Consider the following 27,829-nt stretch of genomic DNA (forward strand, 5'->3'; position numbering starts at 1 on the left):
AGTTGTCCTTATGTTAGGCCCTGATCTGGCTATACCATATGGCTGTGGGCTATACTAGTTAATCATTTAGCAGGCAAGATTTGCTTAGAATTCCATGGCATTGGCCTCCCGAGTGGTGCAGCGGTCTAAGGCACTGCTTGAGGCGTCACTACAGACCCGGGTTTGATCCCGGGCTGTGTCACAACCGGCCGTGACCGTGAGTCCCATAGGGCGGCTCACAATTGGCCCACAGTCGTCTGTGTTAGTGGAGGGGGCCGAGGGGGCTTTACTTGGCTCAGTGCGTTCTAGCGACTCCTTGTGGCGGGCCGGGTGCCTGCAGGATGATTACGTTGTCAGTTGAACAGTGCTTCCTCCGACACATTGGTGCGGCTGGCTTCCGGGTTAAGGAGCGCGGTTTGGCGGGTCATGTTTCGGAGGAGACATGACTCAACCTTCACCTCTCCCAAGCCCGTTGGGGAGTTGCAGCAATGAGTCAACATTGAAAAAGGGGTACAAGAATATAAATACAAATCTGTGCCATTATTTTATAGTATGAAGAATACAATTTCTCCAAACTATTTGAGGGCGGCTATTCTGTGTTGAGCAGATAACAAAGAAACAGGTAGTTCTACATGCTTCATTTAGAGTTATTTATGTCACTTTAGTTGTACACGGCCGTAGGCTATAAGTGCAACTGTTCCATTAGCAGGAAAACACCATTCTAAAAAGTGAGTGCAAATGCAATTATGCATGTAATGATTTTATTATAAAGGTGCATATTTATGGTGAATTTTTTTCCCCCCAAACGTAATACTCACCAGTTAGGCTCTAAACCCGTTGTAAAGCAGATGAATGTGTTTAATTTTAAGAAGTTATCAAAACATATAGGCCGATGGACTAGGCTACATGAGGTGTGTGACTCTGCTGTTGGATCTGACAATTCATCTTGATGGTTGTACAGTTGTCTCAAATAAAACTTTGAAGGACCTCGGCATTACTCTGGACCCTGATCTCTCTTTTGACGAACATACCAAGAACATTTTAAGGACAGCTTTTCCATCTTTGTAACATTGCAAAAATCGCAAACTTTTTTTTACAAAAATGATGCAGAAAGCTAATCCATGTTTTTGTCACTTCTAGATTAGACTACTGCAATGCTCTACTCTTCAGGATAAAACACTAAATAAACTTCAGTTAGTGCTAAATGCTGCTGCTAGAATCTTGACTAGAACCCACAAAATGTGATTATATTAATCCAGTGCTAGCCTCTCAACCCTGGCTTCCTGTTGAGGCTTGGGCTGATTTCAAGGTAGCATTGCTTTTAAATTGTTTAACTTGGGTCAAACGTTTCAGGAAGCCTCCCACAAGCTTCCCACAATAAGTTGGGGGAATTTTGGCCCATTCCTCCAGAGCTGGTTCATCCTTGGGAGCAATTTCCAAATGCCTGAAGGTACCACGTTCATTTGTACAAACAATAGTATGCTCACGCTTTTTCAGTTATGCCCACAAATTTTCTATGGGATTGAGGTCAGGGTTTTGTGACGGCCACTCCAATACCTTGACTTTGTTGTCCTTAAGCCATTTTGCCACAACTTTGGAAGTATGCTTGGGGTCATTGTCCATTTGGAAGACCCATTTGCGACCAAGCTTTAAATTTCTGACTGATGTCTTGAGATGTTGCTTCAATATATCCACATAATTTTCCTACCTCATGATGCCATCTATTTTGTGAAGTGCACCAGTCCCTCCTGCAGCAAAGCACCCCCACAACATGATGCTGCCACCCCCATGCTTCACGGTTGGGATGGTGTCCTTTGGCTTGCAAGCATCCCCCTTTTTCCTCCAAACATAACGATGGTCATTATGGCCAAACAGTTCTATTTGTGTTTCATCAGACCAGAGGACTTTTCTCCAAAAAGTAAGATCTTTGTCCCCATGTGCAGTTGCAAACCATAGTCTGGCTTTTTTATGGCGGTTTTTGAGCAGTGGCTTCTTCCTTGCTGAGCGGCCTTTCAGGTTATGTCAATATAGGACTTGTTTTACTGTGGATATAGATACTTTTGTACCAGTTTCCACCAGCATCTTCACAAGGTCCTGTGCTGTTGTTCTGGGATTGATTTGCACTTTTCGCCCCAAAGTACGTTCATCTCTAGGAGACAGAATGCGTCTCCTTCCTGAGCGGTATGACAGCTGCGTGGTCCCATGGTGTTTATACTTGTGTACTATTGTTTGTACAGATGATCGTGGTACCTTCAGGCATTTGGAAATTGCTCCCAAGGATGAACCAGGTCTACAGGTCTACAGTTTTTTTTCTTAGGTCTTGGCTGATTTCTTTTGATTGTCCCATGATGTCAAGCAAAGAGGCACTGAGTTTGAAGGTAGGCCTTGAAATACATCCACAGGCACACCTCCAATTGACTCAAATGATATCAATTAGCCTATCAGAAGCTTCTAAAGCCTTGACATAATTTTCTGGAATTTTCCAATCTGTTTAACTTCTTATGGCTGGGGGCAGTATTGAGTAGCTTGGATGGATAAGGTGCCCAGAGTAAACTGCCTGCTTCTCAGGCCCAGTTGCTAATATATGCAACTTATTAGTATTAGATTTGGATAGGAAACACTCTGAAGTTTCTAAACCTGTTTGAATGATGTCTGTGAGTATAACAGAACTCATATGGCAGGCAAAAACCTGACAAAAAAATCCAACCAGGAAGTGGGAAACCTGAGGTTTGTAGTTTTTCAAGTCATTGCCTGTCGAATATACACTGTCTATGGGGTCATATTGCACTTCCAAAGGCTTCCACTAGATGTCAACAGTCTTTAGAACGTTGTTTGAGGCTTCTAGTGTGAAGGAGGGGGGAATGAGAGCTGATTGAGTCAGGGATCTGGCAGAGTGCCATGAGCTGATCACACGCGCTCACGTGAGAGCGACCTGCATTCCATTGCATTTCTACAGACAAAGGAATTCTCCGGTTTGAAACATTATTGAAGATTTATGATAACAACATCCTAAAGATTGATTCTGTACTTCGTTTGACATGTTTCTACGAACTGTAACATGACTTTTCGTCTGAACTTTCGTCTGGACTTGCTCGCACCTCGTGAGTTTGGATTGTGCACTAAACGCGCAAACAAAAAGGAGGTATTTGGACATAAATGATGGACTTTATTGAACAAATCAAACATTTATTGTGGAACTGGGATTCCTGGGAGTGCATTCTGATGAAGATCATCAAAGGTAAGTGAATATTTATAATGCTATTTCTGACCTCTGTTGACTCCATAACATGGCGGATATCTGTATGGCTTGTTTTGGTCTCTGAGCGCTGTACTCAGATTATTGCATGGTGTGCTTTTTCCGTAAAGCTTTTTTGAAATCTGACACAGCGGTTGCATTAAGGAGAAGTTTATCTAAAGTTCCATGCATAACACTTGTATTTTCATCAACATTTATGATGAGTATTTCTGTAAATTGATGTGGCTCTCTGCAAAATCACCGGATGTTTTGGAAGCAAAACATTACTGAACGTAACGCGCCAATGTAAACTGAGATTTTTGAATATAAATATGAACTTTATCGAACAAAACATACATGTATTGTGTAACATGAAGTCCTATGAGTGTCATCTGATGAAGAACATCAAAGGTTAGCGATTAATTTTATCTCAATTTCTGCTTTTTGTGACTCCTCTCTTTGGCTGGAAAAATGTCTGTGTTTTTCTGTGACTCGGTGCAGACCTAACATAATGTGCTTTCGTCGTAAATCCTTTTTGAAATAGGACACTGTGGTGGGATTAACAACAAGTGTATCTTTAAAATGGTGTAAAATACTTGTATGTTTGAGGAATTTTAATTATGAGATTTCTGTTGTTTTGAATTTGGCGCCCTGCACTTTCACTGGCTGTTGTCATATCGATCCCGTTAGCAGGATCTAAGCCATAAGAAGTTTTAAAGGCACAGTCAACTTAGTGTATGTAAACTTCTGACACACTGGAATTGTGATAGGGTGAATTGTGAAATAATCTGTCTGTAAACAATTGTTGGAAAACTTACTTGTGTCATGCACAAAGTAGATGTCCTAACCGACTTGCCAAAACTAGAGTTTGTTAACAAGAAATTTGTGGAGTGGTTGAAAAATGAGTTTTAATGACTGCAAACCTAAGTGTATGTAAACTTCCAACTTCAACTGTATCTCTCCGATTTGTTCCTGCCGTACATACCTACACGTATGCTACGATCACAAGACACAGGCCTCTTTATTTTCCCTATAATTTCTAAGCAAACAGCTGGAGGCAGGGCTTTCTCCTATAGAGCTCAATTTTTATGGAATGGTCTGCCTGTCCATGTGAGAGACGCAGAAGTCTTTACTGAAGACTCATCTCTTCAGTAGGTCCTAGTGTAGTCTGGTCCAGGGGTACGAAGGTGAAAGGAAAGGCCCTGGAGTGACAAACCACCTTGCGTTCTCTGCCTGGCCAGCTCCCCTCTCTCCACTGGGATTCACTGCCTCTGACCCTATTACAGGGGCTGAGTCACTGGCTTACTAGTGCTCTTCCATGCTGTCCCTAGGAGGGGTGTGACACTTGAGTGGGTTGAGTCACTGACGTGATCATCATGTCCGGTTTTGCACCCCCTCGGGCTCGTGCAGTGGGGGAGATATTAGTGGGCTATACTCATCCTTGTCTCAGGGTAGTAAGTTGGTGGTCTGTTGATATCCCTCGAGTGGTGTGGGAACTGTGATTTGGCAAAGTGGGTGGGCTTATATCCTGCCGGATTGGCCCGGTCCGGGGGTATCGTTGGACGGGGCCCTATTCTCCCGACCCCCCCTGTCTCAGCCTCCAGTATCTATGCTGCAATAGTCTATGTGCCTAAGGGCTAGGGTCAGTCTGTTATATCTAGTGTAATTCCCCTGTCTTATCTGGTTTCCTGTGTGACCTTAATTATGCTCCCTATAATTCTTTCTCTCTCTCTTCCTCTCTCACTCCCTCCCAGAGGACCTGAGCCCTAGGATCATGGCTCCTGGGTGTCCCCGGGTCCACCTGGCCGTGCTGCTGCTCAAGTTTCAACTGTTCATAATGCGGCTACGGAACACTGACCTGTTCACAGGATGTGCTACCTTGTCCCGGACCTGTTGTTTTCGGCTCTCTCTCTACCACACCTGCTGTCTTGACCTCTGAATGCTCGGCTATGAAAAGCTAACTGACATTTACTCCTGAGGTGCTGACCTGTTGCACCCTCTAGAACCACTATGATTATTATTTAACCCTGCTGGTAATCTATCAACGTTTGAACATCTTGAAGAACAATCTGGAATTAATGGCCATGTAGAGGACTGGCCACCCCTCAGAGCCTAGAGCTTTCTTCCTAGGTTCCTGCCTTTCTAGAGAGTTTTTCCTAGCCAGAGGAAAAACATCTACATCTGCATTGGGTTTCTGTATATGACTTCTACTGATTTTGATTTGAAAAAGTTGCAAAACAAAGGCATGCGCTGTTCCTTGCCTTAAGCTGGACATCATTCACAAGGGATAATATATCATCCACAAGTGACAGGCTAATATTGTGACCCATCAGACTATTCTTGATTTAATCTTGTCTTTACATATACTAAACGATATATGAGGGAAATTGATTTAGAATGGACCATTATCATGTACTTCTCTATCATGCACCTACAGTATATTTAAATAGTGAATGGAGGACACTATTCCCACAGTTTATTTTCATGCCAGCCAGGTAGGCTGCACTCCTGTTGTAAAGAGAAGCAATGTGCTTCATATTAGGAAAGTTGAGAAAGAAATATAGTACGCCTAGCCTATTGAAAGTTGATGGGATCCTCCTCTTTTTAATGAAGGCCATCCCTCTGTTTCCTCACGCAATTGCATAGCCTATAGAAATGTTGCGCAACATGAGCTCATGGGACGTCATTAATTCGATTTTCGACTACATTTTCATTGGTGTCAGAGTGATTAGAGGGACAATAGAGTGCTGGGTACTTGGCAGTTAGCAAGTTTGGTCATTAGTAACCTACCATCGGCAGCATCAGAGCTTGGAGAAGCCTAATTACCGTGACAAAACGGTTATGTGGAATTTGACTGCCGCCCTGACTTGTGATTGCCGGTGTGGTGATAATACGGTCACCGTAACAGCCCTAGCCATGAATAACTTCAAATAAACAAACCTGTGATTATTTAACAGTGAACACCTGTATTTTTTACAAACATTTTGTCAAGGTCCTGAAGGACTTTCAGGAATGTGTGTCTACAATTGCGGGCACCTTTTACGGAGAAGTACACCTACTCTATATCACTTACACAAGGTCACAAATTAAAATCAATTGGCTACAGTTTAAAGCAGCTCAGTCACATGATTGGTCAGACGTCATGTGGTGTTACTTTACCTCCAATGGCATTGCACCTGGAGGTGATCTCCCACAGTACCAGGGCCATGGAGTAAACGTCTGTCTGCTTGAACGACTCAATGTTTTCCAGGTTGATTCTGGACTCCAGCACCTCAGGGGCCATGTACCTGGCAGTGCCCACCTGTAGGGTAAGACCAACAAGGACAAGATGTTAGCCTATTCAGTGGATCATTATCAAAACTGTTCTGTTCTATTCTATTATTTTCTATTCTACTCTGTTTTGTTCTGTTCTATTGTATTCTATTCTGTTATATTCTACTCTATTCTAATGCTATTTACAGTAGAATATGCATGATTGCTTCCAGAGGTAGTACTGTACAGTACCATGTACCACTACAATTCAACTGCAATTTTAACTGACAGCCTGGTTGGATACATGTCTTCCCTGTTTCTTTCCCCCACTGTATTATAAGACACTATGAAGAGACAATGGGTGCATTAGACACCAAAGGGGCACCCTCTAAAGAAGCTCACGATGACCCTGTCCTACTGCTGTACAACAGTCTAATGGTTCTATTAGAACTCCATCAGGCCTGCTTGCCTAGTTACTGTAATAAAACAAAAAGGCTGAGCAGCACTTGCTCTATGGATATTACTAATCTGTTGTCCAGGAGAGGAGCCCCCGTGAGTAAGTAAGCCAGTCTGAAATGGCACCCTATTCCCTATATAGTGCACTAATCATAGGCAATATGGTACCATTTTGGATGCACCGTGAGTTGAAAGGAGAGACAGGAGGGAAGAACCTGTACCTGTCCACTGTTGGCTAGCTCGTCCACGGACAGCGAGTTGTCCAGACGCAGACCCAGTCCGAAGTCACACAGGACACAGGTGAGGTCCCCCTTCACCAGGATGTTGGAGCTCTTGATGTCCCGGTGGACGATGGGCACCTTGTAGCGTCCACACAACGTGTGGTCACTATGTAGGTGGGCCACGCCCCTTGCCAGCGACCCGCCCAGCACCCACAGGTCGTCCCAGCTGATGACGTGGCGCGTCAGGTACTCCTGGAGGTTGCCCCGGGGGTGGTAGGCCGTGATCAGCCAATACTGTTTCTCCACCTTGTGGTCCTCTGCGGTCAGGAAGTGCAGGACGTTCTCGTGGCGCAGGTCGGCGTCCGAGAAGATGTCCTTCTCGTTCTTCCACGAGGCATATTCCTCGTCTGCAAAAATTTTGACGGCGACGGTCTCGAAGTGTTCGCCAGCCCCCGTGGCGCCCTGCTTCAGCTTGGCCTTGTAGACCTCGGCGAAGCGGCCCTTTCCCACCTGGGCGTCCAGCTCGATGGGGAGGAGCTCCGTGTTGTGGTTAAGGTTGTTGGCGTGCGTGGAGCTGCTGTCCGAGCCGTCGTCGTCCATCATGATGGCGTGGGCATCACTGAAGTCGAGCGGCGTCTTCTTGCGCTTGGCACCGGCGCGGCGCTGGTGGTAGATGCGGTACCAATAGAAGGATGTGATGACCAGCACCGCCAGAACCAGCAGAGGAACCAGGCTGACCAGGATCACCGACACCACCTGGGAGTCTAGGGAGTCTAGGGTGGAGAGGAAAGACGAGAGAAAAAGAGACAACAAGGTAGATGTTATAGATTAGTTATACAATACATTGCCTATTCAGTATAAATATTGTAGAATATACCTATTCTGTAACATACAGTAGGCCCACCCCCTAGTTAGGTATATTCTACAATACTTTTACAATTTCCACCTCTACAATTATTAGAAGTCTTCAGCCATCATAATCTACTCTAAAACCTGAGCATATTTTCACAATTACCTTTTCACTCACTATGAGTAGCTGGACTGGCCATGAAGGTGAAGATCAAAGAATTGTCTGTTTGTTTATTGAACTTAAGAGCCCACTGCATAAAAAACAATGACCACAAAGGACTATATGGGATACATGATGTGTGCAGTAGCCTATACTTTGACGTTTGACATTTCAGTTGCACTTGAACGTCATACTGTACATTACACTCCAACTCCTTTAGCACTAGGAAATCAATAGGAAGTAGCCAAGTAGCTATATCGTCTCAGAGCATCTTGCTACGCGCAACGTAGCCTGCCCCTTCCCAGCAAAGCAGAGGAACCTAACATTTCCATGAGGAATGTCAGTAAGCATCTCGAAGCTACGAAGCTGAAGTTAGCTTGCTGGTCTGTTAAACACACAAATAGGCTGAACCATGCCCCAGTCAACCACATATTGTGTTCCCTTTATAGACCTAGTCTATGTCTGATTCTTATACTTTTAAGGAGTGATGTCGGTGTCTGCTAGACAGAGTAATCTGGTGAACGTTTATGTTTATGCTATGTTTATGATCCTATTTCTGGGGATGGCAGAAGTCTCGTAAAAACATAATAAAACACAACATGTCAAGAGCAATTCCAGATCCCAGATCAGTTAGGATTTAAAGGGTCGTAAATGAGTCCTTAACACGTTGTCTGAACAGGCAGACTGTGACAAGTGCTGCTGGGGTTCTATAAATACAGACAGAGATATTAGGAACATGTTTGGCAGTGGAGGATTGTGTGTGTGTGTGCGCGCGTTTGTGTGTGCGCGTGCATTTGTGTGTGTTTGTATGTCTACGAATGTTTCTGTGCATACAGAACAGCAAGTACCCGTCAAGCCCTCACTCACTCGCTCCTTTTTGTTTCAGACAGGAAACCACATGTCTGAAATCTTCCAACGTGGCCTCAGCGGAGTTTGTTTTCTTTTTCGAAGAGCGAGAGAGAGGAGATCCGTCACAACAAACCTGTCCCTGTGCCGCAGCCATCTCTCAGTAGATACGGGCCCACAAAGGAAAGCTACCTAGTTACTAACCCCACTTAGGGCCAGGTTTGAGAATATCAATTGTATTAATACATGCACGAGCTGTTTTTCACCATTCATTGTTATGTGGTGAACATGAAGTTAGACCGTGTGCAGCAGAGCTATCCATCTTCCGCAGTGAGGGGAAATGTATTTCCATGACATCGATGTTCCCGGTGTGCGGGATGCTTTTAACTTTGGGCTCCGGAAAGTAAAGTCTGGAAAATGTATCTCTGTGTTATTACTGCTTGGATGCTGTAGTCAAAATACATTTGATTCCAAAATTGTAACGAAAGACTACAGCCAAAAGGCCTCGGCGATGCAAAACCTGTTTGCAATCTTGTATTTGGTGGGTGTACAACAGTACACACATGTCAGCACTCATGTGTGACACCTTACATGACAACCTAATAAGGAATTGCATAAGCGTTTATTACAACATATGGTAGAAGAACATGTGTGAGTTACGTCAAAAGTGCTGGTAAACTATATGATCAATTGTAATAGCTAGCCTACATAACACAATCAGCCATGACATAACAGGTGGCATAGCATCACATAGGGACTCACAGAAGGTGAAGAAGACACGTTTGTTGCACTCGTTTGACCAATCATAATGCCAACAAAAGGCATGACATAACAGGTGACATAGCACTGCACAACAGGTGACATAACCCTACATAGGGACTCACAGGGGGTGAAGAAGAGGTGGTCGTTGCACTCGTCCTCGGAGCAGGAGCAGATGAAGAACTGGGAGCCCATGTTATTCCTCTCCCTCATCTCACACTTGCTGTTGTTATAGTCCTCCAGCACCAGACCATGTAGCTTATGGGCTGGGTTGTGGCATATCGTGTCTATGGTGACGTTGTCGTCTTTCTTCCTCCTGGAAACAAGACAACAGGAGCAATTAGTTCCACTCCAATTCATTTTTATTAAACAGAGACTAAATTTAAGCTAGTGATAAATACAGTAATAACTGGGAAAATAACTTTTAAAAACTAACAAACCACAGTCTAAGCATTATGGTAATGATTTGATACAGGGGTCAGGTTAGGTTGTACAGAATGTATCCCCCAGTTACAAAATACCACCGTACACGTGCAGTGAATAATCCTGAAGGTGCAAAAATGGACCTACAAATGGGATACTCAGGTCTCCTGCTGGGTGGTGTGGAGCGTATGTCGTGAAAGCCTTTTTAAGAGGTGTTGCTGTGAACATGGCATTAGGAGTTCAGCTGACTTCAGCTCCGAATGCTATAAATGTAATGAGATAATGTGGCACTGCCTTCAGCTTCGAACAGGAGGCCAAATCTAGTTCTCCCCTTTTTTTTACATTCACAAGGCAAATTTCACACGATATTTGGTGGGGTTTGTTGGTGGGGCACTTTTGGGTTTAGCTACTTAAATAAACCTTGTTCACAGCAAATTTAGTTTTTAAATGACAAAGAAAGATGATTAATTTATGCTCTGTCACACATTAACATGCTCCTAGTGTGTCACTGTACCCACTACCCAGCATGCTCTCCTAAAGTCAAGTTTAAAGGTCATTCCAACTCCCAACGAGAGAGGATGAGGAGCGCTGTAGTCACTCACCAGATGCTGACACACACGTCCTCTGGATGGGGGCAGATGGATGTGATGCTACAGTCGGCCATACAGTTCCCTGTGCCCGTACAGCTGGTAGACTCAACGTCACAGAACTTACACAGAAGCTTCAGCTTCAGCATAGTCATTGATGAGGCCACTGAGGTGGAGACACAAAGAGATACGGGGAAAGACATTAGATTGAACGTTTATAAAGGTATATGGTTACGTACAGCAGTCAATAGTTTGTCCATTTAGGTTAGTCATGTGTCGTCAAATATGTTCAATCTTCACTGCAGCTCTTTACTTCCCTATTCCAAATGAATACAGGTCACTTTGACGGTCTAAAACACAAGATAAGACATTTGACCGGGATTCGAGGTAAACGCCGCAGATGTTGGCTCAAATGGAAATTACCTTTAAATGTTTTGGATTGAACCTCGGGCCATTGTTCGCTTTCATATACGGGCCTAAACTGTATTGACCCAACGAAGATGATAACTTTGCTCAACTTAGGAAACTGACATTTCCCTCCAATTACACAGACAAACAAAAGGCTGCAAACATCAGAAAGGCGAACTCTCTCATCTAATGTATTCAATATTAATATGAACCTTTCCTACACTGGAAGAGTATGGCCTGTTGAACATCAGTGAGTACAGTGAAACATTAACCTCACGTCTCAGTCCAGACTACGTGAAGGAATTTATCATTAGTGAGAGACTTGACAATTTCCCTTTGGAAAGAATGTGTGAAACAGACAAAAGGAATGTTCCCTTCGGTACTAGGTCTCTAAGTATAACTATTCCAAAAGACAGTTTTCAAAGCAAGTGATACATTTGTGTGCATGTGTTCTTCTCCAATTCATTCATTACAGTGTAACATGTACATCCATTTTTCAACCATATGTAAACTATTTCCCTCAAGCGCAAATTCTACCAGGTGAACAATCAGCACATTCTGCAGTGCCATCTATCTACTATGGTCGTGTTCAGACTTGACTCAGACTCAGTGGTGTGATGAGTGCCTGTGTGTGCTTGATAGTCATCTCTACTGAGACAACCACTAGACAGACAACAAAAAAAACAAGCAAAGGGAACATTGAACATCAGTATGTCTTTCAGTCGAGTAGTCTCTAATTTGCAAATTTGATTAGTTGCCGTCTTGCCAATTCACTTTGTGAACATCAAAAAGCAGGAGATAATGTCAGAGTGTGTGTTTGTGAGTGAGAGAAACAGCGAAAGAGATAACTAATAGGGTGTATAAATGTGTGTGTGCGCATGTGTGTGTTTAAAGTCTAGGAGCGCTCCTAGCGGCAGATAACTTTAATGCAGTCAAACTTAAATCAGTTTTACCAAATTTTTACCAGCACGTCACATGTGCAACCAGACAAAAACTAATCCTAGACCACCTTTACTCCACACACAGAGATGCATACAAAGCTCTCCACTGCCCTCATTTGGCAAATCTGACCATAATTCTGTCCTCCTGATTCCTGTTTACAAGCAAAAACTAAAGCAGGAAGTACCAGTGACTCGCTCAATACGGAAGTGGTCAGATAACGCGGATGCTACACTACAGAATTGTTTTGCTAGCACAGACTGGAATATGTTCATCCAATGGCATTGAGGAGTACACCTCTTCAGTCATCGGCTTCATCAATAAGTGTATTGACGACGTCGTCCCCACAGTGACTGTACATACATATCCCAACCAGAAGACATGGACTATAGGCAACATCCACATTGAGTTAAAGGCTAGAGATGCCGCTTTCAAGGAGCGGGACACTAATCCAGATGTTTATAAGAAATCCCGCTATACCCTCAGACAAACCATCAAACAAGCAAAGCGTCAATACAGGATTAAGATTGAAACCTACTACTCCGGCTCTTACGCTTGTGGGATGTGGCAGGGCTTGAAAAGTATTACGGACTACAAAGGGAAACCCAGACGTGAGCTGTCCAGTGACGAGAGCCTACCAGACGAGCTAAATGTATTTTATGCATGCTTCGAGGCAAGCAACACTGAAGCATGCACGAGAACACCAGCTGTTCTGCATGACTGTGTGATAACGCTCTCGGTAGCCGAAGTGAACAAAACCGGTCAACATTCACCAAGCAGCTGGGCCAGACGGATTACCAGAACATGTACTCAAAACATGCGCAGACCAACTGTCAAGAGTCTTCACTGACATTTTCAACCTCTCCCTGACCGAGTCTGTAATACCTACATCTTTCAAGCAGACCACCATAGTCCCTGCGCCCGAGGAAACAAATGTAACCCGCCTCGATGACTACCGCCCCGTGGCACTCACATCGGTAGCCATGAAGTCGGTAGCTGCCGCCAGGTGGTAAGGGTAGGCAACAACACGTCTGCCACGCTGATCCTTAACACGGAGGCCCCTCTGGGTTGTGTACTTAGTCCCCTCCTGTATTCCCTGTTCATCCACGACTGCGTGGCCAAACACGACTTCAACACCATCATTAAGTTTGCTGACGACACAACAGTGATCACCAACAACGATGAGACGGAAGGAGCTGATCGTGGACTACAGGAAAAGGCGGGCCGAACAGGCCCCTATTAACATCAACGGGGCTGTAGTGAAGCGGGTTGACAGTTTCAAGTTCCTTGATGTCCACATCACCAACGAACTATCATGGTCCAAACATACCAAGACAGTCGTGAAGAGGGCACGACAAAATTTGGCATGGGTCCCCAGATCCTCAAAAGCTTCTCCAGCTGCACCATCGAGAGCACCCTGACTGGTTGCATCACCACCTGGTATGGCAACTGCTCGGCATCTGACCGTAAGATTCTACAGAAGGTAGTGCGAACAGTCCAGTACATCACTGGGGCCAAGCTTTCTGCCATCCAGGACCTATATAATAGGCGGTGTCAGAGGAAAGCCTATAAAATTGTCAGAGACTCCAGTGACCCAAGTCATAGACCCCCCCCCACCCCCCTCCCTTTTGTAAACTGCTGCTACTCACTGTTTGTTATCTATGCATAGTTACTTCACCCCCAACAACATGTACAGATTACCTCAATTAGCCTGTATCCCTGCACACTGAATCTGTACCCGGTGCCCCCTGTATATAGCCTCATTATTGTTATTCTTATTGTGTTTGTTTTTATTATTACTTTTTATTTTAGTCTACTTGGTAAATATTTTCTCAACTCTTCTTGAACTGCACTGTTGGTTAAGGGCTTGTAAGAGAAGCCTTTCACGGTAAAGTCTACACTTGTTGTATTCGGCGCATGTGACAAATAAAGTTTGATTTGATTTGCGTGTGTGTGTGTGCGTGCTCATGTTTTACTCCCAAATAAATTATATTGGTTATCTACCTGTCCTTGCACTGCGTGTGCTGCTCCTGATAACCATTAGACTGTATGCTACTGTTTGGCTGATGTAAGAGAATACAAATCTCAGACACATGGCAACAACTGGAATCTAACTCTTCCAATCGCAATGAGTATGAGGGAATTATGTTTTCACTGCAATCACCATAGTGAAGTATGTGGGAACAGGGATCTTTTGGCTGCGAGATGGGGAGAGGACATCTCTATCTCTAGGGCTCCCGAGTGGTGCAGCGGTCTAAGGCACTGCATCTCAGTGCAAGAGGTGTCATTACAGTCCCTGGTTCGATTCCAGGCTGTATCACATCCGGCTGTGATCGGGAGTCCCGTGGGACGGCGCAAAATTGGTCCGGTTTGGCTGGGGTAGGATGTGATTGTAAATAAGAATGTGTTATTAACTGACTTGTCTAGTTAAATTAAAAAATCTCTCTTCGACTTTATCTATGTGTGCAAGCATTATTCAGTCCCAACCCCACAGGGGTCGTGTTATCATATGAAGACTTGGTCCAACTTTACACACTGTCTGCGTGTGAAATGGCATCCTATTCACTATATAGTACACTACTTTTGACCAGGGCCCATAGGGTTCTGGTCAAAAGTAGTGCACTATAAAGGGTGTACATGGTGCCATTTTGGACACGCTTCCGTTCTCTTTAGTGAATAGCCATACTGTATCGTTGGTGAGAGGAACATGGTCCCTTCCAGCAAAAATGTGTAATTTACTATTGCTGGGTTATGTTTGTCCACCTGTTACAAAAGCTAATCATAATTCAGAGAGTTTTGCTTTGGAGGGCTCCAGTGAACGGTTGATTACCTTACATCAATGTTTCTCTGTAGTTACTTAATTGTCGCAATAACATGTGGACAGCACATTTTGAACATAAAATCAACTATAGCCCCAAAACAGTCCACTTTGGTAAGGTAGGAAGGATCCAACAATCTTCAGGACTTTCTCACCGAGGGGTTGGAAAGTGAGAGCAAGAGAGAAAGAAAACGCAAGAGGAAGAGAAAGATGTTGCACCCAACTGCCAGATCACTCCCTTTTTTTCCCTCCATTTGCTCTCCTTCCAGACCTTTATGGAGTGTCTTTAGCATGTATAAAACCAGAAACGGACCAAAATCAGATGCTCCTAATTGTTAAAACAGAGATGAGGTGAAATGAAGTGAAAAGAGACGGAGGGAGAGATCTTACACACTGAATGACGTCACTACCACATAACCACAAGTCTAAGTATGATAGACTGCACAAATAGGAAGAGAAAGCTCAACCTTTTACTTGCATCAGCAGCGTCCTCGTGACACAACCGATAGTGAAAATGCATTATTGACCGTCATCTAGGCCTGTCTGCATGTGCAGCTCGGGGATTTCCTCTTGAAGAATTCCAGTCGCCGAGAGCTAAGTTCAGCCAAGCGAAATGGGTGAGGATTGGGTCTGTGTTCAAAACGACAGCTTATTACCCATATAAAGCACTAATTTTGAGCAGGCAATGGTCAAAAGTAGTTTGCTATATAGAGAATAGGGCACCATTTGACCGCACTTGGGTCTCCGCTGTGTTTGACCGGCTGGCAGGGGGTGAACCTGATAGAGCCACTTTGTCAGGTCACGTGACCAACCATGTTAAAATAATCAACCTTCTCTCTCTCTCTCCTCAGTAGAGGAGAGAGAGCAAATACGGTTCTCTTCCCTCCAACTTCCTCACAGTGCAGTAGTATACTGTATTACTCTATGCCAGAGAATATCAAGGCTACTGACTTAGGAGAGAATGTTGTACTCCTGTACCAGGACAAAACACCTACTGTAGCTGTTCCCAATCTGCAGGGTGGAGTAGAGCTGTGGCTTAATGCAACAGAAATACAACCTGCAAGTCTGAAAACCAGGGTAAATGGAGCAGATCATACAACCTGCAAGTCTGAAAACCAGGGTAACTGGAGCAGATCATTCAACCTGCAAGTCTGAAAACCAGGGTAACTGGAGCAGATCATTCAACCTGCAAGTCTGAAAACCAGGGTAACTGGAGCAGATCATTCAACCTGCAAGTCTGAAAACCAGGGTAACTGGAGCAGATCATTCAACCTGCAAGTCTGAAAACCAGGGTAACTGGAGCAGATCATACAACCTGCAAGTCTGAAAACCAGGGTAACTGGATCAGATCATACAACCTGCAAGTCTGAAAACCAGGGTAACTGGAGCAGATCATACAACCTGCAAGTCTGAAAACCAGGGTAACTGGAGCAGATCATACAACCTGCAAGTCTGAAAACCAGGGTAACTGGAGCAGATCATACAACCTGCAAGTCTGAAAACCAGGGTAACTGGAGCAGATCATTCAACCTGCAAGTCTGAAAACCAGAGTAACTGGAGCAGATCATTCAACCTGCAAGTCTGAAAACCAGGGTAACTGGAGCAGATCATACAACCTGCAAGTCTGAAAACCAGAGTAACTGGAGCAGATCATTCAACCTGCAAGTCTGAAAACCAGGGTAACTGGAGCAGATCATTCAACCTGCAAGTCTGAAAACCAGGGTAACTGGAGCAGATCATTCAACCTGCAAGTCTGAAAACCAGGGTAACTGGAGCAGATCATTCAACCTGCAAGTCTGAAAACCAGGGTAACTGGAGCAGATCATTCAACCTGCAAGTCTGAAAACCAGGGTAACTGGAGCAGATCATACAACCTGCAAGTCTGAAAACCAGGGTAACTGGAGCAGATCATTCAACCTGCAAGTCTGAAAACCAGGGTAACTGGAGCAGATCATTCAACCTGCAAGTCTGAAAACCAGGGTAACTGGAGCAGATCATACAACCTGCAAGTCTGAAAACCAGGGTAACTGGAGCAGATCATTCAACCTGCAAGTCTGAAAACCAGGGTAACTGGAGCAGATCATTCAACCTGCAAGTCTGAAAACCAGAGTAACTGGAGCAGATTATACAACCTGCAAGTCTGAAAACCAGGGTAACTGGAGCAGATCTAGGGAAGCCACATCCACTGCAGCTGGCAACATTCATAAGGCAGTACAGCCAGTGAAGTAAACATGGTGTCAGGATATTGCAGAGGGATACTAGGCTATATTCTGTTATTGCTATTTCTAGGGTGCCTGACATGTCTGACTTGCTAAATCTTAAGCAAACAAATAAAGGCATTACAGTTAAGTTCTGCAGAGGAGTACAATTTTGAATTTGGCCTGAAGTGGTTTGTAGTGTGTTATAGAGTTATAACAGAACAGCTAAGAATTAACTTGGGCTGAGAGCTGGTAGTAGAGTGAGAGGTGGTAGAGTTAGGAGTAATTATATCATTAGAAAAACTCCTCTCAAAGTGTATGTTATTTAAGCCCAAGGAGGCGGGCTATGGTGTGGATGAATGCTGGTAATTGTCACCCAGGGCAAAATATAATTGCAGATGTGGGGGAGAGAGGATTATAAGAAGTCAAAGCTGTTTGGTACCATTGGGACATGTTTGGAGTTGGAGACAGAGGCAATAGATGACAATTTATGATATGTCTACCTTGCAAATGATAGACCAAATATAATTCCAACATCCAGTGTCAACAACGCACATCAGAATGAAAAGTCCCATTGGTCGGACGACCATGCATGTTTTCTCCTGCAACAGGTGGTGTAGCTAAACCTCCTCCCACTGTGTTAAGCAACCCCTTCAACACACAACATATACTGTACCTACTTCCTCTTTACAAAAACATCATTCTACACACTCAAATGCTTTTCTGATGTGAGTTCCTCTTGGAAAATACTAGTGCTCACTTGAATCATTGAACATAGACATTATGTTCATACATTCCAACCCCACTTTAGTACAAAAATGAGGATTTGGGTATAAACGTACCACCGTTCCTGAATTCCTGATATTGAACAACACTGACTGCGTAGTTTGTATACATTAAATACTTCTATGCATACAAATTGCAGTAACACCAGCTAATATATTTGCGAGTTTTAGCTCAAATGAGCTGAAAATGTCGCCTTCCACTAAAATGTATAGTTTTATGGCTGGATTATGTTTGACCACCTGCTACAAAAAAAACTGAATGACAATTTTGAAGAAACTAGTGTCAACGTTCGTTACAACAACCTCATAAATGTTTCAATAATTACTTGACCTCGATAACACTAACCAACCACCAACATTCATAGGTTACTTTAAATAAATAAACGTAAAACTCACTTTTCTGTTCTAGCTGAATACTACCAAACATTATCGTTCCCCACCAGAAAGCGGAAAAACGAAGTAGCTCCATTTAGAAACGGACTATAAACTCCTCTTCTTTTCATTTACTAAAGCCTTGATAAAAGTAAATATCCAGACTTTAATTCGAGACGTTCTTCGTGGGGTTTCTTCGGGTCTGCCTGTTGCTCTCATGCGTCTCTCAAGCAGCGTCCGGTTAGAAAAGTAAATAGTGCAGGCAGAACTTGCCGTATATGAGTCAGACAGTATGTATGCACTTTTCATGAAACAGGAAATCTTCAGAAAGGGCAGGACTGTTTTTTTCTTCTTCTCTGGGCTACTTCTGAACTTCTGGGCTTGTGGCTCACTGGTCTTGAAACATGTTATTATGGCCACAAAACCTATAGCAAGGCAAAACTTGAAATGACACGCTCCAAAATAGTTGGCAATGACTTCAAAAGAAGTTAGGATAAGTACACATCCAAACAAAACATAAGAATTTAACACCTCTCTACTTACAATTCTGCAACATTCTTGACGTTTTTACACACTTCACTGTGCCATTTACCATAACACACAAACGATTGATCAGCCAAAATACAGCTGTGTCTATCAGCAAATGAATGACAACATTACATAACTTCTTTACTTGCTTTACTAGCACTTTTTCACATGGACCCCTGATACATTGTCCCCCTCCTGCATATCTCTCTTCCTGAGGAAAGCTATTATTCATCAGAGGGGGGACAGTTAGAGGTGGTGAGTGGCCTGGGTGAGTGCTCCTTGATGTTCCCCTGTGTTGGTTTGATGGGTGGTACTCAGGGGTTAAGTCCACTGTTAACACCCATAAATTACTGGTTTATTACTGGGCTTCGCCAGCATATGTTTTCGCTTGGAATACTCAAGCCATGATGTCAGGCTTCAGACCTGACCTTATGAACTCTCTACAGATGTCGTCTCTACCTCTCTACACGATAGGGTATGGCTGCCTTTCATTGCAGTGCTATAAAAGTCACATAATATACTCATAATAGTTATTTTTCTGTGTTTATCCCATTGACGAGATTTTCTGTATAAAATATGATTTGTTTATAGTGTGCAAACCTTTACGTTTTGTGGCGAGTGTCTGTTTTTGTCTGTGTGCATTTGTGTGTGTGTGAACATGCATGAATTTTTATTTATTTAAATTTTTAATTGAAACTTTCTTTAACTAGGCAAGTCAGTTAAGAACAAATTCTTATTTACAATGACAGCCTACCCCGGCCAAACCCGATGACGCTGGGCCAATTATGTAACGTAAAAAAAACGGTTGCAGGTTGGAGGGCCAACTAACAAATGTAGATCGGAGGGCCGTCAAACAAAATAGATCAATGAAGCACGGGTAAACTGCGCGAGTATCTACAACTCTCTGAGGGCTGGATATAGTAGGGGCCATAGGGCACCTATGGGCAGGTGCGTAGGCCGCGTCGTTACACGTGCATGCATATGTGTGCATGTGTATGAGCGTGTATACTGTGTTAAAAATATGACATACACACACACACTTACACATACACCACACATGCACGCAGCACTCGCTTGCACAAGGCCGGCTTTAGCCTTTTGGGTGCCCTAAGCAAGATCTGCAAAACATTTCAGTGGCCACCTCTTGACGGAGGAGAGAAAAAAAAAAATCATTTTTTTATGTTAATTTCCTGAAATTCTATACATTTTGCCATGGGGCGTAGAGAAAATGTTGTAGTTTTAAAGAAAGTTTTCTACATTTCTACACATTTTGCCAATGACGGAGAGAAAACTTTGCAATTTCATAACACATTTCCTGCAATTTTACTCATTTTGCAATGGGCACAGAGAAGAAATGTGCAGTTTTACAGCACATTTCCTACAATTATACCCATTATGCCATTGGGTGGAGAGAAATGTTTACACTTTTAAAGCAAATTTCCTGCAAATGTATACATTTTGTAACAACTTAGGCAATGTTAATATGATATCTTAGTGAGAATAACTAACACCCAGGAGGTTTGCCCCTTAGACAAACAACACTGTTAAAATTAAGTGCTTTGAAATACTAAAACTAGTGGCAACTGAGCTGCCACCACCTTAAAGGAGACAGAACCTTAACTTTGCTGTATTGAAACACATGGGTGTGAGGGTATTGGGACAGATTTAAAGGGACATTTCAACATTTTCATAATCTCCAGCACCACCCCAACATCAACATATGTGAAAATGTTTCCATGTTTTGTAGTGAAAAATATAGAGGAAGATAAGTGTTTCCAATGACATCATCAACCAATTAATAGACAATTAGGAGGCAATTAGTAGGCAAGGCCTACTCCTATTTGGTTAAAATAACATGATGCTTACTGATGATGTCTTGGAAACACTCATCTTCCTCTATCTTTTTTACTACAAAACACACAAACACAATTTTCACACATGTTGATGTTTGGGTGGTGCTGGAGATGATGAATATGACATTGACATTTTTTTTACAATTTCTCTTTATGGTGTACTGAAACATTCATCCTGAGGTGTTCTGAAACATGACGTGGTATGTTGTAACGCCACTTAATCAAGTGTTGTGCAACACCTTGCCAGAGACTTGGAGCACTAACCCAGAAAAGGTTGAAAACACTATTATGGTGTTTTGAGTCCTGTGTAGTGCAGAATTAAATATCTTCTCTTTTAGTGTTGTTTACACTCTCTAAAGCTCCTAAACACGATGATGGTGTTTCGAGTCTTGTCTAGTGCAGAATTAAATATATTATATTTTAGTGTTGTTTACACTCTCTAAAGTTCCTAAACACGATGATGGTGTTTCGAGTCTTGTCTAGTGCAGAATTAGATCCCTTCTTCTAGAGTTTCCAAATACTGTAATTACTGATTAACTCCTCATTGGTAATTCCAATAGGTCCAATGCTCAGTATAATGCTCAAACAAAGAACAAGTGAAAATATCGTTTTGTGAAAATACTATTTAATACATTTGTCCAGGATAATAATTATTGAGGACAAAACGACTTTTTCAAGACATGATTTGAAGCTTGAAATGCTTTCTCTTTTCTTTGCAACTGATCAAATGACAACAAAACGTTTACAGGTCTTTCGCATTTTCTATATCTACAAAGTAAGACAGTTCCAAGATCTGTGAGGTACAGTATTTATTATATTAGTAGTCTTCCAAATGAATGGAAATATGGCATTATATTTCACATTCATGGAAAAACAATACAGGCAGCGACTGCCAATGTTAGCAGTAGCACATACAAAACGTGTACAAAATTTCACTCCACGGCTCAACGCAATCCACCAGTCATCCATCATGCGAATGCATCTGACCTGAGTCTTTATATTCAGATGATGGTACATGGCATGCTAAGTTGTTCATTTGATTGCGCTCGAATACAGCAATGTTACCGTGTTCGTGGCGATCGCATTCGAGGTAAACGCTGCATTACCTTTAAATGTTTTGGCTTGAACCCCAGTCATTATTTGCTTTCTTAAATGGGCCTAAACTGTATTGACCTAGAGAAGATGATAACTTTGCTTGACTTAGGAAACTGACAGTTCCCTCCAAATACACAGACAAACAAAAGGCCAACAAACATCAGAAAGGCGAACTCTCTCATCTAATATATTACATATTAATATGAACATTTCCTACACTGGAAGAGTATGGCCTGTTGAACATCAGTGAGTACAGTGAAACATTAACCTCACGTCTCAGTCCAGACTACGTGAAGGAATTTATCATTAGTGAGAGACTTGACAATTTCACTTTGAAAAGCATGTGTGAAACAGACAAAAGGAATGTTCCCTTCGGTATTGTCGTGAAAAATTACACAATAGTCATGCTATCCTGTGTTTTACTGTTTAAAGAATTGTCTCTTGTTATATGCTAGTGTTTTTTCTAACCTGATACAAACTGGCCTCGTGCTATCTTAAATCTGCACAGACAACTAATTGCCTTTTATATGCTGTCTGCTGACTGCCATGTATAAAAAAGGATGTATTTTTCTATAAAATCAGAGATCTGACTATGTTTGTGAAGGTTTCAACTCTGAAACATTCTTGGTGAAGGTTGGTTGCTTCATTTTCAAAAATCTTTAAAAATGTTGGTTTGAAAGAATCTGCAGTCTCCCTCTTCCTATAGAATTGCTAAATTGCTAAATAAACAGAAAAAGGGGAACAAATGGGATCAGTGGCAGCTAATAGGCCGGTGACGACGACCGCCAAGCGCCACCCGAACAGGAAGGGGAGCCAGCTTCGGTAGGAGTCGTGACACCCAGGCCAAACACAGAAATCCAAAACATTGAAAATGAACATAGAATGCCCACCCTAGTCACACCCTGGCCTAACCAAAATAGAGAATAAAAAGCTCTCTATGGCCAGGGCGTGACATACGGATGAAACTGATTTTCTTTTAAACATGATAGAAAATCCTGTTCTAAGAACAGTTTTTTTTTGTAGCAAAAACACCCCTAGTTAGAAATGTTATTGTTGTAGAGTTATTTCTGAATAGGGGATGTCCTAGAAGTAATTATAGGGCAAACATCATTTTGAAGCAGCGTGACTCTGTAGGAGCAGGGGACATCTCTGATTGGGATCTTTCCAGAAGTATCCTGGATAGAGACAGGGGTTGTGATACTCTGTTGAAGCAGAGAAGCGGCCATGGATGATATGATACAACTACGAGTCAAATGATTCCATGGCACAATCCTGAGATAGACAAACATAAATATTCCTGCAGATTTGATATATATATGTGAAATTTAAAAAAACATTCTACAAGAAAATGTATTGTACTGCTAAACAGTTGGTTATGATTGGGAAACTAGATATAAATGTAAACCCTACACGGAAACGTGCATTGGAGGAACTACCATATGGGTACAACATTTAAAATGACATAGATTAATTCAAAAGTATTCTGATGGAGAAGAATTTACTCTTTTCAAATTATAAGAAAGGAATGACGTTCCTAACCATATACTGTTCATTTTGTGTGTTTGTTTTTGTTTTCTGAGTGTGTGTATTAACGAGAGATTTAAATTATGGACGGACGATGGACCCTATCGGCCTGACTGGCTGCACTGTGTGATTGAATAAAGGAACACATATTCTCCAGTAGTAAATTGGCAGACATTCCAGCATTGGTTCTAATACAAGGTATCAAAACCTTTACCAATTAAAAGGCTCAAATACCACAACTACTCTCTGGGGAAGTGGGTATCACTAGCTTGGAAAATTGTTAAATTGGCATATATTAGAGCCGTGAGTGAGTAAATCTAAACACTCTGACCACGGTCAGGAAGAGGTCAACTGTAGCAAAGCCATAGATGCACTAAAAGAAGTGCACAAGTCTTCTATCAATTCGGCTCAAATATGAAAAAATCCAATCATGGATAAATTTGGCAGCATTTCCCCGCTGACGGGAAATATACGAGAGCCGATACAAATTCATTGTTTCAAATAATTATGACAATTTGTTAGTTACACTAACCTTATGAACCGCATAGCATATCATTATAGCAGTATTTACTGGTATTATATGTTAGCTAGCTACCTAACATTAGTTGGCTACTAATACATCAAACTTGCCTGTATATTAACTCTATGCAATCTAACTACCCAACATTTATTGACTTGATTATTCACGTCATTCTCAGATCAACCCTGCTCCTCGGCCAGAGTGGCCAGTGTACACTCTGAACCGTCTGAATTTTCAAAAAGTAATTTGTTAACAAGCTAGCAAGAGGCTGCATAGCAACAGCATCAACTTCCGGGTAGACATGCAAAGCTCAGCTGAAAGGTTACCGTTTGTTTACAGTATACTAAAATGAACTAATAGTATATATTATGAAGTATATACTCATTGAGTATGTGTTATATAGTATATTAGTATGGATATTTGTACACAGCTTGGGTATGTGAGGATATTGATAAAATGTGTATGTATGTTTTGATTGCAGGTTTTAAACCTGCTATCAAAATGGATATTGAGGGGGTAGCGGAAAAATAAGGAAAAGTGAGTGTAGGGGCAATATTGGCAAAATGTATAACAGGAAAGTATTATATTTATTGGGGACACAGGAAGAATCGAAAGCGATATGACTACTACCCATGTTACTGATTATTAGCATGAAAAGATAAAGAAACTCATATGCCAGACATCACCACATTAGTAAACTATTTGGTAGAGCAGGGTCACAAGGCAGCATAAAACAAGAGATAACATATTTGGGGGTTTGTATTTCTGAAGGCCCGAATCACATTACACGTGATCGAGTGGGAACAATACGTTCTTTGGCAAAACCAAACAGTCCTTGTAGACTTGAGAAAACCCTAGGGGTTTTAATCTTGTGAGACACTTTATTCCGTCTTCTTCTAAAATAGATTTATACAATTGACGAAAGGGACGAGGGGTCACGAGTAATTAATGTGGTCTCCCTGTGGACAGAAGTTATCATGTTTGTTTGACTGTAATTTAAAACTTTTTGTTCACCTGGTAAAGTAAACGTTGGTCGGAAAGACAGAGGTATAGTAGAGATTATGAGGGCTTCTGAGTTAAAGTAAACAGAACCCAACTCCTCATCTCTCAGCCACCACTACTTATGCTGCAATAGTTTATGTGTTGGAGGGCTAAGGTCAGTCTGTTATATCTGGAGTATTTCTCCTGTCCTGTCCGATGTCCAGTGTTAATTTAAGTACTCTCTCTCTCTCTCTCTCTCTCTCTCTCTCTCTCTCTCTGTGAGGATTTGAGCCCTAGGACCATACGTCAGGACTAGCGATCAAACGATTAATCGGCAGGGCCGATTTCAAGTTTTCATAACAATCGGTAATCAGCCTTTTTGGAAGCCGATTACAATGCAATCCACGCGGAAACTGCGTGGCAGGCTGACCACCTGTTGTGCGGGTGCAGTGTCAAAAGGATCTTGTGGCTGCAAGGAGCCAAGGTAAGTTGCTAGCTAGCATTAAACTTATCTTTTAAAAAACAATCAATCTTAACATAATCACTAGTTAATTACACATGGTTGATGATATTACTAGGTTAACTGGCTTGTCCTACATTACATATAGTCAATGCGGTGCCTGTTAATTCATCATCAAATCACAGCCTACTTCAACTTTGCCAAACAGGTGATGATTTCACAAAAGTGCATTTGCAAAAAATGTATCTAACCATAAACATCAATGCCTTTCTTAAAAATATTTTGTTAAAAGAAATTCATGTTAGCAGGCAATATTAACTAGGGGAATTTGGCACTTCTCTTGCGTTCAGTGCAAGCAGAGTCAGGGTATATGCAACAGTTTGGGCCGCCTGGCTCATTGCGAACTATGAACTAATTTGCCAGAATTTTATATAATTATAACATTGAAGGTTGTGCAATGTAAGAGCAATATTTAGACTTAGGGTTGCCACCCGTTCGAGAAATTACAGAACGGTTCCATATTTCACTGAAAGAATAAACTTTTTGTTATCGAAATTATGGTTTCCGGATTTGACCATATTAATTAATGACCAAAGGCTCGTTTTTCTGTGTTTATTGTATTAGAATTAAGTCAATGATTTGATATTTGATAGAGCAGTCTGACTGAGCGGAGGTAGGCAGCAGCAGACTCGTAAGCATTCATTCAAACAGCTCTTTACTGCGTTTTGTCACGTTCTGACCTTTATTTCCTTTGTTTTGTCTTTATTTAGTATGGTCAGGGCGTGAGTTGGGGCGGGCAGTCTATGTTTGTTTTTCTATGTTTGGTTTCTGTTTCGGCCTAGTATGGTTCTCAATCAGAGGCAGGTGTCGTTAGTTGTCTCTGATTGAGAATCATACTTAGGTAGCCTGGGTTTCACTTTTGAGTTGTGGCTGTTTGTTTTCCGTGTGAGTGTTTGGTCCTCACGGTACTGTTTCGGTTTTCGTTCGTTCACTTGATTGTTTTGTATTTCAGTGTTCAGTCACGCTTTGGTCCTCCGATCCTTCTCGCTTCTCCTCCTCAGAATAGGAGGAGGAATTCCTTTACAGAAACACCCACCAACAAAGGACCAAGCAGCAGCAGGAGAGGCAGCGATACCTGGAGAACTGGACTTGGGAGGAGATTCTGGACGGTAAAGGACCCTGGAAACAGCCAGGGGAATATCGCCGCCCCAAAGCAGAGCTGGAGGCAGCGAAAGCAGAGAGGCGGCATTATGAGGAGCTAGCATGGCAGCGCGGTTGGAAGCCTGAGAGGCAGCCCCAAAAATGTCTTGGGGGTGGCACACGGGGAGTGTGGCGAGTTCAGGTAGTAGACCTGCGGCAACTTCCCGTGCTTACCGGAGAGTGAGAGGGACCGGGGCAGGCACCGTGTTATGCGGTGGAGCGCACAGTGTCCCCGATGCGTGTGCATAGCCCGGTGCGGTACATTCCAGCTCCTCGTATCGGCCGGGCTAGAGTGGGCATCGAGCCAGGTGCCATGAAGCCGGCTCTACGCATCTGGTCTCCAGTGCGTCTCCTTGGGCCGGCGTACATGGCACCAGCCTTACGCATGGTGTCCCCGGTTCGCCAGCACAGCCCAGTGTGGGCTATTCCACCTCGCCACACTGGCCTGGCTACAGGGAGCATTCAACCAGGTAAGGTTGGGCAGGATCGGTGCTCAAGAGCTCCAGTGCGCCTGCACGGTCCGGTCTATCCGGTGCCACCTCCACGCACCAGCCCTCCGGTGGCAGCCCCCCGCACCACGCTGTTTCTCCGTCTTCTGCCTACAGGTGTTCCCGCCTGTCCAGCGCTGCTAGAGCCTTTCTCCTGTCCTGCGATGCCAGAGTCTCCCGTCTGTCCTGAGTCGCCAGAGTCTCTCGTCTGTCCTGAGCCGCCAGAGTCTCCCATCTGTCCTGAGCCGCCAGAGTCTCCCGTCTATCCTGAGCCGCCAGAGCCGGCAGAGCCGCCAGAGCCGTCAGTCTGCCAGGAGATGCCAGAATCGCCCTTCACTCCGGAGCTGCCTGAGTCTCCCGCCTGTCCAGCGCTGCCGGAGTCTCCCGTCCGTCCGGCGCTGCCGGAATCTCCCGTCCATTCGGGACCCATGGCTAGGGTCCCCAGTCGGAGGTCGGGGGCGAGGATCGCTACTTATAAGAGGCCACGGGGGTGGTTGAGGAGGCAGACAAAAACTGTGGTGAAGTGGGGTCCACGTCCCACGCCACAGCCGCCACCGAGGACAGACGCCCACCCAGACCCTCCCCTATAGGTTCAGGTTGTGCGGCCGGAGTCTGCACCTTTGGGGGGGTACTGTCACGTTCTGACCTTTATTTAATTTGTTTTGTCTTTATTTAGTATGGTCAGGGCGTGAGTTGGGGTGGGCAGTCTATGTTTGTTTTTCTATGTTTGGTTTCTGTTTCGGCCTAGTATGGTTCTCAATCAGAGGCAGGTGTCGTTAGTTGTCTCTGATTGAGAATCATACTTAGGTAGCCTGGGTTTCACTTTTGAGTTGTGGCTGTTTGTTTTCCATGTGAGTGTTTGGTCCACACGGTACTGTTTCGGTTTTCGTTCG

At 43.2% G+C, this 27,829-nt stretch overlaps 1 protein-coding gene across 4 annotated transcripts in view; it reads right to left on the reverse strand.

The window, feature by feature from the left end:
* The window catches only part of tgfr2 (TGF receptor-2 precursor), a 45,203-nt gene that overhangs the window by 11,809 nt on the left and 5,565 nt on the right, over nt 1–27,829 (reverse strand). The window contains exons 1-5 of one of the 4 annotated variants that reach the window (XM_036970605.2): nt 18,831–18,963; nt 10,783–10,933; nt 9,883–10,073; nt 7,144–7,916; nt 6,374–6,515 (exon numbers count right to left, since the gene is read on the reverse strand). In XM_036970605.2, coding sequence (XP_036826500.1) covers nt 6,374–6,515; nt 7,144–7,916; nt 9,883–10,073; nt 10,783–10,933; nt 18,831–18,882 — 1,309 coding nt within the window. In that variant the 5' untranslated portion in view covers nt 18,883–18,963. 4 annotated transcript variants of the gene reach the window in all.

This window comes from Oncorhynchus mykiss, chromosome 30 (genome assembly GCF_057628025.1).
Source record: "Oncorhynchus mykiss isolate SJ-2025 chromosome 30, ASM5762802v1, whole genome shotgun sequence".
Taxonomy (NCBI): Eukaryota; Metazoa; Chordata; class Actinopteri; order Salmoniformes; family Salmonidae; genus Oncorhynchus; species Oncorhynchus mykiss.